At 42.7% G+C, this 16910-nt stretch overlaps 1 protein-coding gene across 5 annotated transcripts; it reads left to right on the forward strand.

Moving 5' to 3' along the window:
- The first annotated feature begins 458 nt into the window (after positions 1 to 458).
- On the forward strand, positions 459 to 13514 carry LOC124698630 (protein PHOTOPERIOD-INDEPENDENT EARLY FLOWERING 1). 5 transcript variants are annotated; one of them, XM_047231109.1, is made up of 21 exons: positions 459 to 503; positions 1621 to 1745; positions 2023 to 2103; positions 2225 to 2332; positions 2475 to 2555; positions 2666 to 2754; positions 2860 to 3209; positions 3284 to 3339; positions 4320 to 4455; positions 4562 to 4630; positions 4727 to 4851; positions 4963 to 4998; positions 5196 to 5231; positions 5449 to 5517; positions 6465 to 6527; positions 6606 to 9963; positions 10122 to 10186; positions 10264 to 10331; positions 10526 to 11264; positions 11813 to 12282; positions 12425 to 13514. In XM_047231109.1, the coding sequence occupies exons 2-21, from the start codon at positions 1686 to 1688 to the stop codon at positions 12840 to 12842; spliced, it is 6477 nt and encodes a 2158-aa protein (XP_047087065.1). In that variant the 5' UTR covers positions 459 to 503; positions 1621 to 1685; the 3' UTR covers positions 12843 to 13514. The 5 variants fall into 5 exon arrangements, with proteins under 5 accessions (XP_047087065.1, XP_047087068.1, XP_047087074.1 ...); XM_047231112.1 differs by having other exon boundaries at positions 10529 to 11264; XM_047231118.1 differs by having other exon boundaries at positions 3290 to 3339.
- The last annotated feature ends 3396 nt before the right edge of the window (positions 13515 to 16910 follow it).

Consider the following 16910-nt stretch of genomic DNA (forward strand, 5'->3'; position numbering starts at 1 on the left):
AGTAGCTCACCTTGTTCTTGGGCTGGACGGGCTTGTGGGTCGGATTGACCTCCCCTCCCGCCGGTGCGCCATCTATTTATTTTCCCGTCTTTAATTCCTCGGCGGACGCACTGACACCCGAATCCACTCAACCCCACGCCAAATCCCCAAACTACCCCCGCCCGCGCCACCCGCCACGCGCGCCGCCCAGGGGCACGCCCGTCTTTTCGCATCCCCTCGCGTTTTACCTCCCGAGGCCCCCGACGCACGCCTCCCCCAATCCCCACCGTGCCCTAGCCCATCTCGATCTCGCCGCCCCCGCCCGCCGCCGCCGCCCCCGCCTCGCCGCCGGCCCCTCCCCGTCGCACCCGAACGCTCCTCGCGCCGGCACAGGGCCGGCGCGCCCGCCCCCTTCCACCCCGCGCGCGGGGCCCACCGCCGCCGCCGGCGACGCTCCGTCAGACGCGGGCCGGTGAGGCCGCACCGCCCCTTGGCGGTCCCGCCCAGCTCCCGCGACTCGCCTCGTAAGTCCCGCTCAGCTCCGTCTAAGACTGGCCGGTTCCCCCGGTCGGGCCAACTGTTCCCCATGCGTGTGCGCGTTGAAATCTCTGCCGCTTCGCGCCCTCTCGCTGCCGCGGCGAGGCGCGCATTCTCGGAGCTAGCCTGGAAAACCCGACCGCCCGCGCCCAGCCCGCGCTCGCGGGGAATGCGGCCCCCGGATCTCGAGATTTAGCGTGTTCAACTGGTGGACTTCCTTTCCTGTGACAAGTACAGACTGCTGCGTCTTTCTTGACTAGTGCTAGCCTGATAGCGTGCTTTATTTTATTTGGGGTACCTCCATAGTATTCTCACGGGAAGTTTAGGCTAGAGGCGGTGTCACCAGTTTGAAATGCCAATGTAGTTACGCCCAGTGGTTTTTGTTGTTGCTGATTTATGTAGTCGAGCTGTAAATAATAAGTAGCAAAATGCTGAATGTGATTCTCCGGTTTAAAGTGTCAGGTACGAGAAATGACAGAATGTGACTCTAGGATGTCAACTATTTTATTATTTTCTCAGCGGGACAGTGGCTGTAGAAGTAGGATTTTTTTTTTCTTTCGAATTTTCACCGGGGTGGGGAGAGGTTACCCACCTGAATATATTGAGAAAAAGGGCAGACCCCAGTGTTTTACAGCAGAGAGATAGAGCCACAAGCAAGGCTACACACGAGCAATGCTAAGGCAAGGGTGCCAGGCATCAACCGTATTGAGAAGAGCCGGTGGGGAAACACCCCTAACAGAGGGTTTACAAGCTTTTATTTATCCGAGCGAAGGGTCACGTGGCCAAGTATGACTGGCTTCTCCATTGTGATTTGTTGCGGCACTCGTGTACCACAATGAACTTCGCTCTGCCTTCTGCCTTTCAGTTCTACTGGGTAGTGCCGTATGTTCTGTCACCCATGGATCCTAACCGATAAATTTTAACAACAACAGCATCAAAGCTTTTTTCCCAAGCAAGTTGGGGTAGGCAGCTGTAGGGATTTTGAAATAGCTAATCATGTGCTTGAGTGCCACCATTTGCTCTCGCTTTACCTTGTACGCGTTTGTGAAAATAGGTAGACCTTATGTCTCGTACACTAATTCTTTGACGTCGTATGTATTGCAGTCGGTATGCTGTTTTTCTACGTATGCCCCAAGACATGAGATATTCCTCCGCCAGGGATTGAAAAGATGGCATCGAAAGGTCCACGGTCGAAGCTGGATCATGAGGCAAGACCTAAACGCAAAAAGGTTAGCTTGCAGCATTGCCATCTCAATTACCAGCTGTGTTCGATCATTTCTCTCCTTCATAGCTTGTTTCCTTAGCATTTCGTATGTACATGATGCCAACTTTTGATATTGTAATACCTCATAATAATCGGGGAAAGAAAGAACAAAATAAGTGCCTATCTTTTATTTAAGTAGTCTGTTACTGTTACTGTTATGTAATCTACATTTCAGGTATGACTTCATTGTCAGTTATCTTTCTTCTAATTAATTGGCTGAAGCTTTTTCCCTCTCTGTTCAGGCTCCTGAGGCTTCAAAGGAGCCTCCAAAGCCAAAGGTTCACTGGGATCATGTTCTTGGGGAAATGCTTTGGCTGTCTAAGGTTAGTTGCTATTGATACAGCTGAAACCTTGCAATCCTCCTTCCACATGGAGCAAACACAAGATTCTATCACGGAACTGTAATGAGTCTACATTTTCTTCTGTAATTTAAACATCCTGCAGGAGTTTGAAGCTGAGAGAAAGTGGAAGTTGTCCATGGCTAAAAAGATTGCTCAAAAGGCCAATTTGGGTGTAGTTGACCAAGCAACAAAGGATGAGAAAAAACAGAAGGTTTGCGTTATGTATAGTATATAACCAATTTATATTTTGTTGTTTATTTATTGCTACCCAAACAAGGCATGTCCTTTATTCTTACTATCCAGATATCGGTTCTACGGATTTCTATCTTTGTCTGACGGTCGTTCTCTCACAGGAGGGAGAACATCGCCTGAGAAAGGTTGCACTAAATATTTCTAAGGATGTGAAGAAGTTCTGGACCAAAATAGAGAAGCTGGCAAGTTCATTTTATTTTCTATTTTCTTGTGGCTCTGTGTAACACTTGCTTTTACTATGCCATATTTGTCAAGAAATTGAACCATATATCATTTTATGCTGGGAATGTAGGTTCTCTACAAGAACCATCTAGAGGTTGAGGAAAAGAAGAAAAAGGCCCTCGATAAGCAGCTTGATTTTCTTATAGGTCAAACTGAAAGGTACCTCCATCTTTTCTTGGTTGATATTTCTTTGTCGGCATTTTATTTTAGATCATCTGCCCTGGCTGCATGCTAAGTTTCTGTCATTTTCTGTAAATGTACCAGATATTCTACTATGTTGGCTGAAAACCTCGTGGATGTTCCCCATTTGCAAAGACTAGAAAATGGACCATTGCAGACAAATTTAGTATCCCTTGAGGAAGTAGCAGAACCTTCACAGGCAAATCAGCCATTCCAGGAGGAAGTAGCAGAACCTTCACATACAAATCAACCATCCCAGGAGGAAGTAGCAGAACCTTCACAGACAAATCAGCCATTCCAGGAGGAAGTAGCAGAACCTTCACAGACAAATCAACCATCCCAGGAGGAAGTAGCAGAACCTTCACAGACGAATCAACCATCCCAGGAGGAAGTAACCGAAGAGAACATAAATGCGCCAACTCCTGATGATCTTGGTGTGTAGCTTTATGAAATATATTACATGCTTCAGAAATCTTGTCCTTTTCTTTAGGATTTAACTTTTTTTCAGTTACAGATAAAATGGAAACCGATGATGATTACAATAGCTCCTCGAATGAAGAGCAGGTAGGCTGTTACTTTTAATTTCCCCAATTTCTTCTATTTGCTCCTTAGTAATATAAATCTTGTGAATCCTATGAATCTTAGTACCAAGTGTTATTGTTTTGAATAAGGGAAACATCCTGTGTGTATTGCCAATTACCATATGTTTTATTCTATGTTTCATTTTAGTATCTTTTGATACCGCATTGCTGCTTGGCAGTGAGAGATTTCTGTTGATTAGTTGTCGTTCCAAATAACCAAATATATTATAGCATGCCATATACCTAACTATTGTTGGGTGAGGGAAGAGTTGTATTGTGGTATAAGGACTATCTTCTTTCCTTTCTGTGTCTCAGTGGTTGTATCAGAATCGGTTTAGCTAATAGCCCAGTAGCTTGCACAAGCTCATGTATAGGAAGACAACTTTGAAGTTGAACTCCTCGCAGCCCTGCCTAACTTGAGCCCAGCCATGAAGACACTAACATGTGTGCTCACCCAGATTACAGATCAATAATCTTCATCACCCTAAGTTTGTAACATCAAAATTGACCTTGGGATTGGGATGGAGGAAATTAAATACACAGGGTGCACTTGGCATGGCACCAAGTGTCCCATAGCGTCCTGCATCGCAAAGCTGCATGCCACGCAGTTGGAAACCTGAAACCCCTGTGCCTTGCGTCTCACTTGCGAGAGTTTGTCGCTGCTATGCTTGTATTGTGCATGTGCCGTTGCCACTTGCCACAGTGGATGGGTCTGCGTTGCTCCAGAGAATATGCTTTGGAGCAGGGAGTTATAATTAGTGGGAATCGAGAGGATCTTATTGGCTGAAACTAGTGAGGTTGTGAAGTGTGAACACTAGTTTTTTATTTTCAGTACATATACGTAATGTGTGGTACTAATTCACTTAAATCTTTTAGTACTGTTTATTAACTGAAGTGTGCCCCAACTGAATATCCTTTTATCTGGTATCATACAAATCACTCCGGTATTTATTGCTACCACAGGAAGATGATGAGCGGACAATTGACGAGGATGAAGCTCAAATCACTGAGGCTGAGCGCAATGAGGAACTAGCTGCTTTGCAGGCAGAAGCTGATCTACCACTGGATGATCTTCTCAAGATGTATACTAAAGCCCAAGGTGATCTCCGGAAGCAGTTCTATTTACCTGTTTTCACATTTATGGAGACAATAACGTGCTCTATTTGGCACTAAATCGATAAATTGATCATCTCAAGCATTCTTAGTTAGCAGGGAAAGCAGTCCAACTAACAAAGACACTTCCAGTAACTCAGATTTGAAGAATTTGATTAAAGGTGAGATTTTCAGATACCTTTGGCATTACAGAACTGAAATACTGCCGAGTCATTGATAGCTTTTCAGATTGATTCGATCTTTTTGTTGTTTATCAGATTCTTCAAAACAAATAAATGGCTGTAATAATCATGAATCTGGTTATAGTTCAAGTGATGAAGGCAATGATTCTGAGGAAGCTAATGATCGCAACTGTTACACCGAGTTTGTGAAGAAGAATCATGTATACTTTGTTTTCCTTATGCCTTTTTTGCATATGCGCATGTATTTGAGAGAGCGGAGATCTTTGTAATGTTCTCTAACTCGATACCAATCTGATTTTGTAACTTTTCAGGGGAAAACCAATGGCAGTTTCTCCTCTGCTGAGCAGGTATGTTTCAATAACCTGTTTACTGTTGCATCTTCTTTCCATTATCATTTATTAATTTTGTAAAAAAATCTCCATTTCCTCCCTCGCTTGTTGCCCAAGTCTGATACTCGCTCCAAATTCTAATACACCTTTCTGGAAATCGTTAGCCCACTGTATGTTAATATTGCGTACTAACTCGTATCATCTATTATTTTTAGGAGGACAAAGATTATATTGGTACTGATGAAGGAAAGGTAGCACACCCATCTTCATCTGTTTTCTTCTCCACTTTCTTATTTCCTACATATTTGATAATTGAATGAAAATTTCTCTGGAGGATTTTTTTTAGAAACACATCCATTCATGATTCATGAAAGAGTTCCCTTGTGATTCAAATTCTCCCTCTCCCTTTGTATAATGTGTGTCTACCTTTGTCTATTTGTGGATTATAACACTGCATCTATTTGGCAGGATGACGAGGCAACTTTATCTGAAGAGGAAGAGTTGGCAAAGAAAGATGACCCCGATCCTTTGGACGAGGTGATTTCATACGTCAATCAGTAATGTTGTTGAACTGCTCACATTGTCCATGTTGAGCTACTGTAGTTATATATTTTATGGCAACTTGAATGAACTTATCAATAATAAAAGCTAAAATTGCAATTGATTCTCTAAGTGTGACCACCAACGATTAGCACTTCTTTAGTAGTTTTACTGGTCAGGCTTCTGATGGGCATTCTCTTGGTAACACATATGTACCAAATTGTGAAATTCTGATTCTGTCAATCTGCTACTTGACTTTTGTCATGCAAAATTTGTTCTGGGGTGGATATTGGGCCAAGTGCTCCCACAAGTTTAGGAGAGGATTTTAGTATGCTTGTTAAACAAAGTGTCTTGGGCAACTATTTTTTTCCATGTTCGTGCACAGCATGTGGAAAATGCTCCTACTCCTTAGATATCATAAAATATGTTAATTGTTTTATTGTGAATCCAGAGTGCCAATCAACTGAGTGGGGTCAGCACCACTGCAGGGAAGGAGGGTCTAATATTTTTTTTTCATTAACAGTACCTTATCTAAAGACATAGTACTCTGTATAAAATTCTAAGACCCAGATGTGGGCATTGGTGATTGGTCCTTTTTATTTTGTTTGCATTTAAGACTCTGTTAGGACATGTACAATGGGAGGTGCTTACACAAGGGCTTAGAAAAATAAACCAGGTTTTACCTAAGCACCGGTGCTTATTTATACTAGACAGATGCATAACTAGGCACCTCTCCTATACACATAAACGCTGGTGCTTGAGAAAAAGCCTGGTTTATTTTTGTAAGCACTTGCCTAAGCACCTCCCATTGTACATGGCCTTATGGTTAGAGATTTCAATTTTAGGATTATTGGATGCTCATTTCATTATTTTGAATAATGGAATATACGTTCACCCTTCCATATTTTCTTTGAAATCTTGATAATTTATCTTCATAAATGCAGATTAAGTTACTGCAGAAAGAGAGCGAGATCCCACTAGAAGAACTTCTTGCAAGGTACCAAAAGGTATGCAGATTTTCAAATTTGCTTTCTGTAATTGTATTTTACTGTGGCCAATCTGTAATGCCTTTTTATATTTATTAGGATGGCTATGCAGATGACGAAACAACAGATTTGGAGAATTCACCTGCATATTCTAGCGAAGATGTTAACACTCACATGTCTCCGGATGGTCGATCTGCTGACAATTTGGAACTGAACAATGACACATTTGAAAATGATGAGACAGCAGACATGCTGGTAACTGAGGATGTGAGCGGTAATGCCCTACAGCTAGAAGAAATAGTACCAGAGCCCAATGTACAGGAAGAAATAGTGCCAGAGCCTGGTGTACAGGAAGAAATAGTGTCAGAGCCTAGTGTACAAGAAGAAATAGTGGCAGAGCCTAGTCTACAAGAAGAAACAGTGGCAGCGCCTAGTGTACATGAAGAAATAGTGCCAGAGCCTAGTGTACACGCAGAGATAGTGCCAGAGCCTAGTGTGCAAGAAGAAATAGTAAATGTACAAGAAAATTCTGTTAAAGAAGATGAGCTGACTGATGCTAAGGTGACGGCTGATAAGGAAACTGGTGACAGTGTAATGGCTGATGCTGCTGCTGCTGCAAGATCGGCACAACCAACTGGGAACACCTTCTCAACAACGAGCGTACGCACAAAATTCCCATTCCTTCTCAAGCATTCTCTTCGGGAGTACCAGCATATTGGGTTGGACTGGTTGGTTGCTATGTATGAAAAGAGGCTGAATGGAATTCTAGCAGATGAAATGGGTTTGGGGAAGACAATCATGACTATCTCTTTGCTGGCGCACCTTGCATGTGAGAAGGGGATATGGGGCCCACATCTTATTGTTGTGCCAACCAGTGTTATGTTAAATTGGGAGACTGAATTTCTGAAGTGGTGCCCTGCCTTTAAAATACTGACTTATTTTGGAAGTGCAAAGGAGAGAAAACAGAAACGTCAGGGTTGGAATAAACCAAATTTTTTCCATGTATGCATCACGACATACAGGCTTGTTATTCAGGACTCTAAAGCTTTCAAGCGAAAAAAGTGGAAGTATCTTATCCTTGATGAGGCTCATCTGATAAAGAACTGGAAATCACAAAGATGGCAGACTCTGCTCAATTTTAATTCAAAACGGCGTATTCTTTTGACAGGAACTCCTTTGCAAAATGACCTTATGGAACTTTGGTCTCTCATGCATTTTTTGATGCCACATGTATTCCAGTCTCACCAAGAGTTCAAGGATTGGTTCTGCAATCCAATTTCAGGAATGGTGGAGGGCCAGGACAAGGTTAATAAGGAAGTTATAGATAGGTTGCACAATGTCCTTCGTCCATTTCTATTACGCCGATTGAAAAGAGATGTTGAGAAACAGTTACCACAGAAGATTGAGCATGTCATATATTGTCGACTTTCCAGAAGGCAAAGGAACTTGTATGAAGATTTTATTGCCAACTCAGAGACACAAGCAACACTGACAAGTGGGAATTATTTCGGTATGATTAGTATCATTATGCAACTTAGAAAGGTCTGTAACCATCCAGATCTTTTCGAAGGCCGTCCAATTATCAGCTCATTTGACATGGCAGGAATTAACATGCAGATCAGCTCTTCAGTGTGCATGGTCCTTGATAAGGGGCCTTTTTGTCAGGCCGACCTCTCTGATATGAACCTTGTATTTACTCAAAATGAATTTAATATGACTTCTTGGGAAATGGATGAGGTTGCTGCTCTCTTTTCTCCAGGCATAACCTCTAGGGGCTCTGGTGCAGAGATTTCCTGCTCTTATAAGGATGGTCAGAGAAGTAATGGAACAAATATTTTTGAAGAAATTCAGAAAGCCTTGCAGGAGGAGAGAATGAAAGAAGCCAAAGAAAGAGCAGCTTCAATTGCATGGTGGAATAGAGTAAGATGCCAGAAAAGGCCTGTTTATGGTACAAACATTAGGGAGGTTCTGACCATAAGACATCCTATCTGTGATGTTTTTGAGAAGAAGAATAACCCTTCGTGCCACATGGAGTTTTCATCGAGTCTAGCAGATCTTGTTCTTTCATCAGTGGAACGATTCAATAAAATGCTTGGCTTTATTGAATCATTTACTTTTGCAATTCCTGCTGCACGGGCTGCTGCTCCTATTTGCTGGTGCAAAAATAGGAATTCTCCTGTTCTTCTTAAACCAGCATACAGAGAACAATGCATGAATGAGGTCTCGCCCATTCTCTCTCCTATAAGACCTGCAATCGTTCGCCGTCAAGTTTACTTTCCTGACAGGCGCTTGATCCAGTTTGACTGTGGGAAGTTGCAGGAGCTTGCTGTCTTGCTGAGACGTTTGAAGTCAGAGGGGCACAGGGCCTTGATATTTACACAGATGACTAAGATGCTTGATACTTTGGAGGAATTCATTAATTTGTATGGGTACACATATTTGCGGTTAGATGGCTCTACCCAGCCAGAAGAGAGACAAACACTAATGCAGAGGTTTAATACAAACCCAAAGTTTTTTCTCTTCATTTTATCCACTCGTAGTGGTGGTGTGGGAGTTAACCTAGTAGGCGCAGACACTGTTATATTCTATGATAGTGATTGGAACCCTGCAATGGATCAACAAGCCCAAGACAGATGTCACAGGATAGGACAAACACGTGAAGTTAACATCTATAGACTAATTAGTGAGAGCACTATAGAGGAGAACATTCTCAAGAAAGCAAATCAGAAGCGAGCACTTGATGATTTAGTAATTCAGCGCGGTGGTTACAATACAGAGTTCTTCAAGAAACTAGACCCTATGGAGTTCTTTTCTGGGCACACATCTGTCAATGCCGAAGCTCAGGAGATGGATCACACTACGACTGCTGTACCCTCAAATGAAACTGGTCTGCCTCTGTCGAACGCAGATGTTGAAGCAGCTATTAGACAGGCAGAAGATGAGGCTGACTATATGGCTCTTAAAAAACTGGAGCAGGAAGAGGCTGCAGACAATCAAGAATTCAGTGAGGAGGTTGCTGGACGGCTAGAGGATGATGAGCTTGTAAATGAGGAGGATGGGAAACCTGATGAGCACACTGCTGAAGAGCATAAACATCAATCTTCTGATGTGGATAAGGACAAAAGTATTGCTTTACCCATGAACCAGTTAGATGAAGAAAAGGCTCTTACACTGGCTGTGGTTGACGGAGATATGGACATGCTTGCTGACGTTAAGCAGATGGCTGCTGCAGCTGCTGCAGCAGGACACGCGAGTTCATCTTTTGAAAATCAGCTCCGGCCAATCGATAGATATGCAATGCGGTTTTTGGAGCTCTGGGATCCAGTGATTGACAAAGCTGCTGTAAACTATCAGGTGAATGTTCCAGAGGAAGAATGGGAACTTGAACGCATTGAAAAACTCAAAGATGATTTAGAAGCAGAAATTGATGAAGACCAGGAACCTCTATCGTACGAGAGTAAGTGATTTATCTTGATGCTGACCTAGCTTAGCGTGTGTCTTCTAGAAATTTGTTTAGAGCTGAAGCAATCTGGTTGAAGCTACTGCTCTCCTCGACACATGTTTCTTTCCTTTATTATCTTATGTTTCAGTGTATTGACATCATTTGAATTGCAGCATGGGATATTGATTTTGCTACTACAGCGTATCACCAACATGTTGAGGCTCTAGCTAAAAAGCAGGTTGGTGTATAGCTTAAATTCTTGTGTGTGCCTCTTGTGCATAGTGGCTAATGACGTCCGTGCTGTAATACTTGCAGTTGGAAGAACAGGAAAAACAAGCTCTTGAAGCAGCGAAAGAGTTGGAGGAGACCAATGAAATAGTCAGGTAGTAAGCCATCAATGGTGTTCTTTGCACGTCCACAATTTTATGCTTGATGTGTTGAATTACTGTTCAATAGTGTTGTACAAGACATTCCTCTGTTACATTTAACCTCTGTTCCAAATCTATTCTTCGACTTATCTGTTTGTTATTCTGTTGTTGACCATATATAAATGACTCCTTTTGTAATCCTTTCATAGCAGTCACCGCAAAAAGTCGAAGAAGAAGAAAAGGAAGGCAGGCAAGTTTAAGTCCTTAAAAAAGGGGCGTTTGTCATCAGATTCAGAGGCCATGCTTGATGAAACGTCTGTAGATACTATGAGTATTGATGACAATGCACCTTCGCCGGAGCTTATGAGCAATGAATCACCGCACCAATGTTCTACTAAGCGTAAAAAGATGACGCCTGGAAATGAGGAAGTGAACAGTGGTAGCAGAAGCCTGAAGAGGTTTAAGAAAGCCCCCAAATCGAACGGTGTTTCGGAGTCCTCATCACATAAAAACTCGCTCGAAGGCAAGCGGCTGAAGCTGAAGGATGAAGTTAATGATTCTGATCCAAAGTTGGTGAGAACTAAGAATGATGGTCGGGTTTCCATCCCTTGCATGCCAGTAAAACGTGTTATGGTAATTAAGCCTGAGAGGTTGAAGAAGAAGGGTCTTCTATGGCCTCGGGATTGTGCATTAGATCCATGGACTACTGAAGAAGATGCAGTTCTTTGTGGAACTGTAAATGAGTATGGTCCTGTTTGGGAACTGGCTAGTGAATTTATTCACTCCATGCCAGGTGGTGGACTTTACAGGGGAAGGTATCGTCATCCTGTGCATTGCTGTGAGAGATTCCGAGAATTGTTCTGCAAACATGTATTGTCAGCAACTGACAATTCAAACAGCGAGAAGGCTCCTTCTGGTGCCGGGAAGGCTATCTTGAAAGTATCGGAGGTGAGTTGATTTTCTGTCATCTCATAGAGGAGGAATTTCTCACAAGAGGATTTATTTTGCATGTTCACGCTTTGACTATGGTTATTGTTGTTCTGATTTGTTTTACAGCAAGTCAAATCCAATGCATTTGTGAAACCTTCCACTGATGCTCGATTATCCATAAAAGCCCTAAAACTTAAGTATCTTGGAGTAAAATCTCAAACTGTTCATTTCATAACTTCCTTTTTCAACATAGGTATGCAATTAGTTAATTATTGCTGCGGGGAAGATGATTTTGTATCTGACCAATAAGCAAGTTGGTATATCTCTGCTGAATAGTAATCCTCTGTTTAACCTAATTCATAAGCGAATAAAAATTCAAGAGCACGTATAAATATTTATGCTAGACTTGGTAGGATATTGAAATAACATAGCATAATGCATATGTTTCTCTTTTCCATGTGTCATAGTTTAAAATCATTTTCACCCCCAGGTGTTTGTCAGCTATATTGTATGCCTTTCAGCTGCTTATTAGTGACAGACTGACCATTCTCTTTGTCTTCTTTCAGGATCAAACTCGGATGTTGTTGAATGTGATTAGTGAAACTCCTAACAATGAGTTGCTTCTCCAGAAACATTTCATGGCCATACTTTCTTCTGTTTGGAGATCAAAATGTGGTCATGAGCCCCAACGTGTTACAAGTACTAGCTCTAGTGCAACCCATAAGCCTGTTATATTGAACGAGAACTGGTCCACGACAAGTAACAGGCCAACCTTTGATCTTGTAAGGACAGCTCTCGCAGATGCTCAGGCCCATTGTCCAAGGGTGGTAATACCAACAAGCAATCCAGAGCCTCGTAGGAAAAGTTTAGAATTGGTGTTGGATTTCCGGACAGATCAACATGCTTACGAAGCAGGCTTCCCGTCTGTTGTGAACGTGTCCATTCTAGAACCAGATCCTGTTAAGCGCGCCGTTGTGCCTGTGGAACAACCGCTGCTTTCTGGACATCCTCATAGACACGCTGAGAAAAGATTCAGGTCAGTGCCAACGTTTTGTTGTTGTAGTGCTGGTGACCATTATTGTCCTTGTTTGGTAATCGGGATACGCAGTTGTAAATTGTTAGTCTCCATATTCCCCTAGCAACCTTCAACTGTTAACTTCTAATGTACATCTATGCAGGATAGCACCAGAATCTTGTTTTGAAGGGGACGGTTCTCACTGGGCATCATCTGCTTTCCACATACATGATGCTGCTCGGCCCAAATCTGGCACGAAGTCCACTGGGAAGCACAAGGCAGCTTCAGAATCAGGAAGACCTCCAAAATCGAAGATCCAGAGGACTGCAGAACCGCACAAAGCGCTGTCTGTTATGCATGACTTCCTCCGGGCCCCAGGTCGAGCTTCGACAAGTGCAGCTGAGTTCCACTTCACGTGGTCCCTGTCTGACTTTGGCATCGACGATTCCGAGTTCACCTACATCGATGATGAGCTTCCTCTAGAGGCTGACATCGAGTTCGCCCCGCACCAGTATGACCCTGGCTCACTTCCTGGCATCGAGGAGTTGGATCCTCATGCAGATTTGACAGACATAGGGTGAGAATAAATGGACGTTTTGGTCTAGATAAGCATGCCCTTCTATAAGGAGCAGAGAAGATAAGGAGCAGAGCAGAGAAGATTGTCTCTGGCGGGAGCCCCAGGATATAGATCGAGCCATGTTTGGGTTTGGTCGCAAGCTTGATCATGTATTGGCGGGGGCACAGCTGTAGGCTCGGCTCGGCGTGGCCACGCGATCCGACAGCATGCATAGGTTCGCACTGATGGGTGGCATTGGGGGCACTCTCTATACATGTATGTATATTGGTAGGTCTAGGACCCTAGGATGTAGGAACATGAGTCTCCCCTCCCTTGTTTGTGTCGATGGGAGATCCTGTAACTTAACCACACTTTTGTAAATTTTGCTTGGCAGATGCCGGCAGCAGCAGGAAGGAGTGGCCCTCGCTGTAACCCTGAAGTTATTTCGTTGCTATAGCTCCTTGGCCGTCTAATCCAGTCATTTTGCTACCTAGCGTTGGTAAATTGTCAGGGGTGTGTATCTCTGCAGTGACTATCTTAGCTTAGACAACTAGTATCCAACTGGAGAAAAGTCTATGTCTGCAAACTGGTGTTCTGATTTTCATGGATGAACATGATTGTTTTTTTTGTTGACCAATAATTTGTATTCAGGGAATTTTGATGAGGGTGATCCTAATTATCGGATGATTGAACCTCTTGTTGGTATTGTTTCTACTGCAGCTAGTTCAGGTTGTATGGCAAAATTTGATGAGGATTACAAGAACTCGTAGTTGCCGTGGGATTTGATTAATTTGGGAGCTGCATGTTGCTCGCTATGATGACTGCTAGATGATTGCCATGGGCATAGCTTTGATCTGTAGTAATATTGAGTTTTTGTTGAGTGTGCACATGCATATGGAACGCTCATTGGTTGTTAACAGAACTTCAACTGCATCAGGTACTTTTGCATGCTATAGCACAAAAGACGCTTTGCACTGTGTATCTAGGCCTGCTGATTCCTTGGAGAGCAGTTTCACTAGGTATGACATAAGTTTCAAAATGACACTTATCTGTTTCAAATTAAGTGTTGCAGATTTTGTTTATATCAAAATTGGCGAACCTACTGTCCAAAGCTGCGATATTTAATTTGGAACGGACATAGTAGAGCCATTCTTGTCGGATGGTCACATCGGGTTGTCTTGAATAAATGTTCTTCGACTCTAGTTCTAGCTCGGCGACTCATGCTTTGGACTTACCGAGTACTTCATCCGTTCCAAAATAGTCTACATTTTAGTTCTAAAATTTATTCTAAAATACTATATATTCTAGCTTTTACACACTCTCTTACAAATTAGGGTGCATATCAGTTTTGGTTAAAGTCAAACTTTGTAAACTTTAATATCTACAACATGAATCATCATGAAATATACTTATATACGGAGTATTAGATACATTTGGTATAATAAAAATCAATATATTTTTATATATAGTTGGACCAACTTTATAAAGTTTGACTTTGACCAAACTTAATATGCATCCTAAATTGGGAAGGAGGAAGTAGTTAACAACAACACTGAAACGAAGTGGTTTTGCTCTATTCATTGAATGTTGTTATTTATAATGTAATTTATGTTGGTTGTTCATATATCCAAGCAGTACTAATCAATGCAACACTAATTTTTTCTTTCTAAAATGTAGACTAAATAAGAATTCGTATTCGAAAACATCCATATTCACGCTACTTTCAAAAATCATTTTTTCGAGGATTTGCGAGCAAAATTGTGCACTAGACCTACAATGTTCGTACAGCCACCTACCTAAATTGGGGCGGGTGTTCTCGGCGCTTTGCTGGGCGTTATTACCAGTTTCTGTCGTACGCAACGGTCTTTTCTTTTACCTGCACGCACTACTTCGGTGACTGCCTCACAGGAATTCAGGGCGAAATATGCTGCTGCTTCTCCAAATACCATCCAAACAAAGAAAAAAGTTCAAATCCCCCATCACGCACGTTTGGTTTTCAGCGTGTTTGTACCCGTTATCTAAAAAATATATTTAAAAATGTTTGAAAATTTTGATTTTTTTCTGAATGTACATCTCAATATTCTATGTTTACACACTTAGCTTCACAAAGAAAATGACATTTTTTATGGGCTGGGTAATGTATTTAGACATATGAGACAAAACACAATGTCTGGCAAAGAGACTCTTCATATAGCCGATGCACATTTTATCTTGATGCCTGCAGCGTTGCTTTGGGATTTTCCTGCTAAGAGTATCTCCAGCCGTCTCCGCGGAAAGGCACCCAGAACACATTTTTTTCTTCCGATGGACGAAAACGGTCAATTCGCACCTCCAGATTCTCGTTTTCGTCCGGATTTGGGCTTTCATCCATCCGGAGAGCCCAGGTCATCCCTGCCTCCCGGGGAGCGCTCAGGGACTCCGGACGAAACGAAAGCGCGGGAAACGACGAGAAAACTTCCCGCGCGGCTGGTGGCCCCGACTTGTCGGCGAGAGAGACCGATCGTCATCCTCATCGCATTGTCTTCCGCGCGCTATAAGAGCCTGCTGCCGGTCAGTCTCCGCCAGAGTTCCACGCGGCGAGTTAATATCGTCGCCTTGGTTTCACGCGCGTCGCCCTATATTTATCGCCGAACTACCGCATCTGGCTGCATTCACCACGCCGTCTCCCTGTTCTCAATCTTCCCAATCTTCCCCAATATCGAGCGAGAGCTAGTGGCGATCATCACAATGGCGAACGACGGCGCGGCCAACAATGGATTCAGCTGCCGCTCTCTCCACCAATGGGAGGGGCGGCTCCTCCACATGGTGGGCTACCCGGCGCCGCCGGACTTCCGCGCGCCGGGAGGATGGCGACTCAGCGCGGGCGGCGTCCCGATCCCGCCGCCGCCGATGGGTCGCGCCGCCCTGGAGGCGGAGATCGACGCGGTGCTCGTCACTCTCAGTGACGAGCAGCGCGCGGAGGAGCGCTTCTAGCCGGACAACTACGAAGCGTGGATGGAGTTCTTCCGGCGAAGGTACTAATAAAGTCCTTAAGCATGACTTCAAGATCAAAGGGTGCACTTTTATTATTGTTGTAGGAATTACCATAACCATTACCTTTATTAGAAGGATATGGCCTATAATTGTTACTTCCAAAATTATTCCTATAACCATTATTGTTTTTAATGAAGTTCACACCAACATGCTATTCTTGAGCAACCAAAGAGGCTAAACGAATATTATTTGGATCAAAATGAGCTTTACCATTAACAAGTATAGACATAATGGTATCAATCTTATCACTCAAGGAAGAGGTTTCTTCAACAGAAATTACCTTTCTTACCTTGTGGAGCCCTCTGAGTGTGCCAATCAGAATAATTTATCATCATATCATCAAGGAGTTTTGTTGCAGCCCCCAAAGTGATGGACATAAAGGTACCTCCGGCAGCTGAATCCCGAAGGTTTCTTGAATAAAAATTCAGTCCTGCATAAAAAGTTTGGATGATCATCCAAGTAGTCAGTCCATGAGTGGGACGGTTCTTTACCAACGATTTCATTCTTTTCCAAGCTTGAGCAGCATGTTCATTATCAAATTGTTTAAATTTCATTATGTCACTTCTCAAGGATATAATCTTAGCAGGAGGATAATATTTTCCAATGAAAGCATCTTTGCATTTAATCCAAGAATCAATACTATTTCTAGGAAAAGATAGCAAACAATCTTTAGCTCTCCCTCTCAAAGAGAAAGAAAACAATTTCAGTTTAATAATGTCCCTATCTACGTCCTTATACTTTTGCATCTCACAAAGTTCAATAAAATTATTAAGGTGAGAAGCAACATCATCAGTACTAACACTAGAAATTTTTTTCTCTCATAAAAAGATTTAACAAAGCAGGTTTAATTACATAGAAAGCTATTTCAGGAGCAGGTGGAGCAATAGGTGTACAAATGAAATCATTGTTATTTGTGCTACTAAAGGCACACAACTTGGTGTTCTCAGGATTACTCATTTTAGCAAGAGTAAAACAGAAGAACAGAAATAAAACTATAATAGAAACAATTTTTGTGTGTGTGTGTGTGTGTGTTTTTGATAAAAAGAAGCAAACAAGACAA

Source organism: Lolium rigidum, chromosome 1 (assembly GCF_022539505.1).
Source record: "Lolium rigidum isolate FL_2022 chromosome 1, APGP_CSIRO_Lrig_0.1, whole genome shotgun sequence".
Taxonomy (NCBI): Eukaryota; Viridiplantae; Streptophyta; class Magnoliopsida; order Poales; family Poaceae; genus Lolium; species Lolium rigidum.

Coding starts and splice junctions, on each gene's coding strand:
- LOC124698630 (XM_047231109.1), top strand. CDS start 1,686: ATGGCATCGAAAGGTCCACGGTCGAAGCTGGATCATGAGGCAAGACCT. Junction 1,746..2,022: donor CAAGACCTAAACGCAAAAAG/GTTAGCTTGCAG, acceptor CTCTCTGTTCAG/GCTCCTGAGGCTTCAAAGGA. Junction 2,333..2,474: donor AGGATGAGAAAAAACAGAAG/GTTTGCGTTATG, acceptor GTTCTCTCACAG/GAGGGAGAACATCGCCTGAG.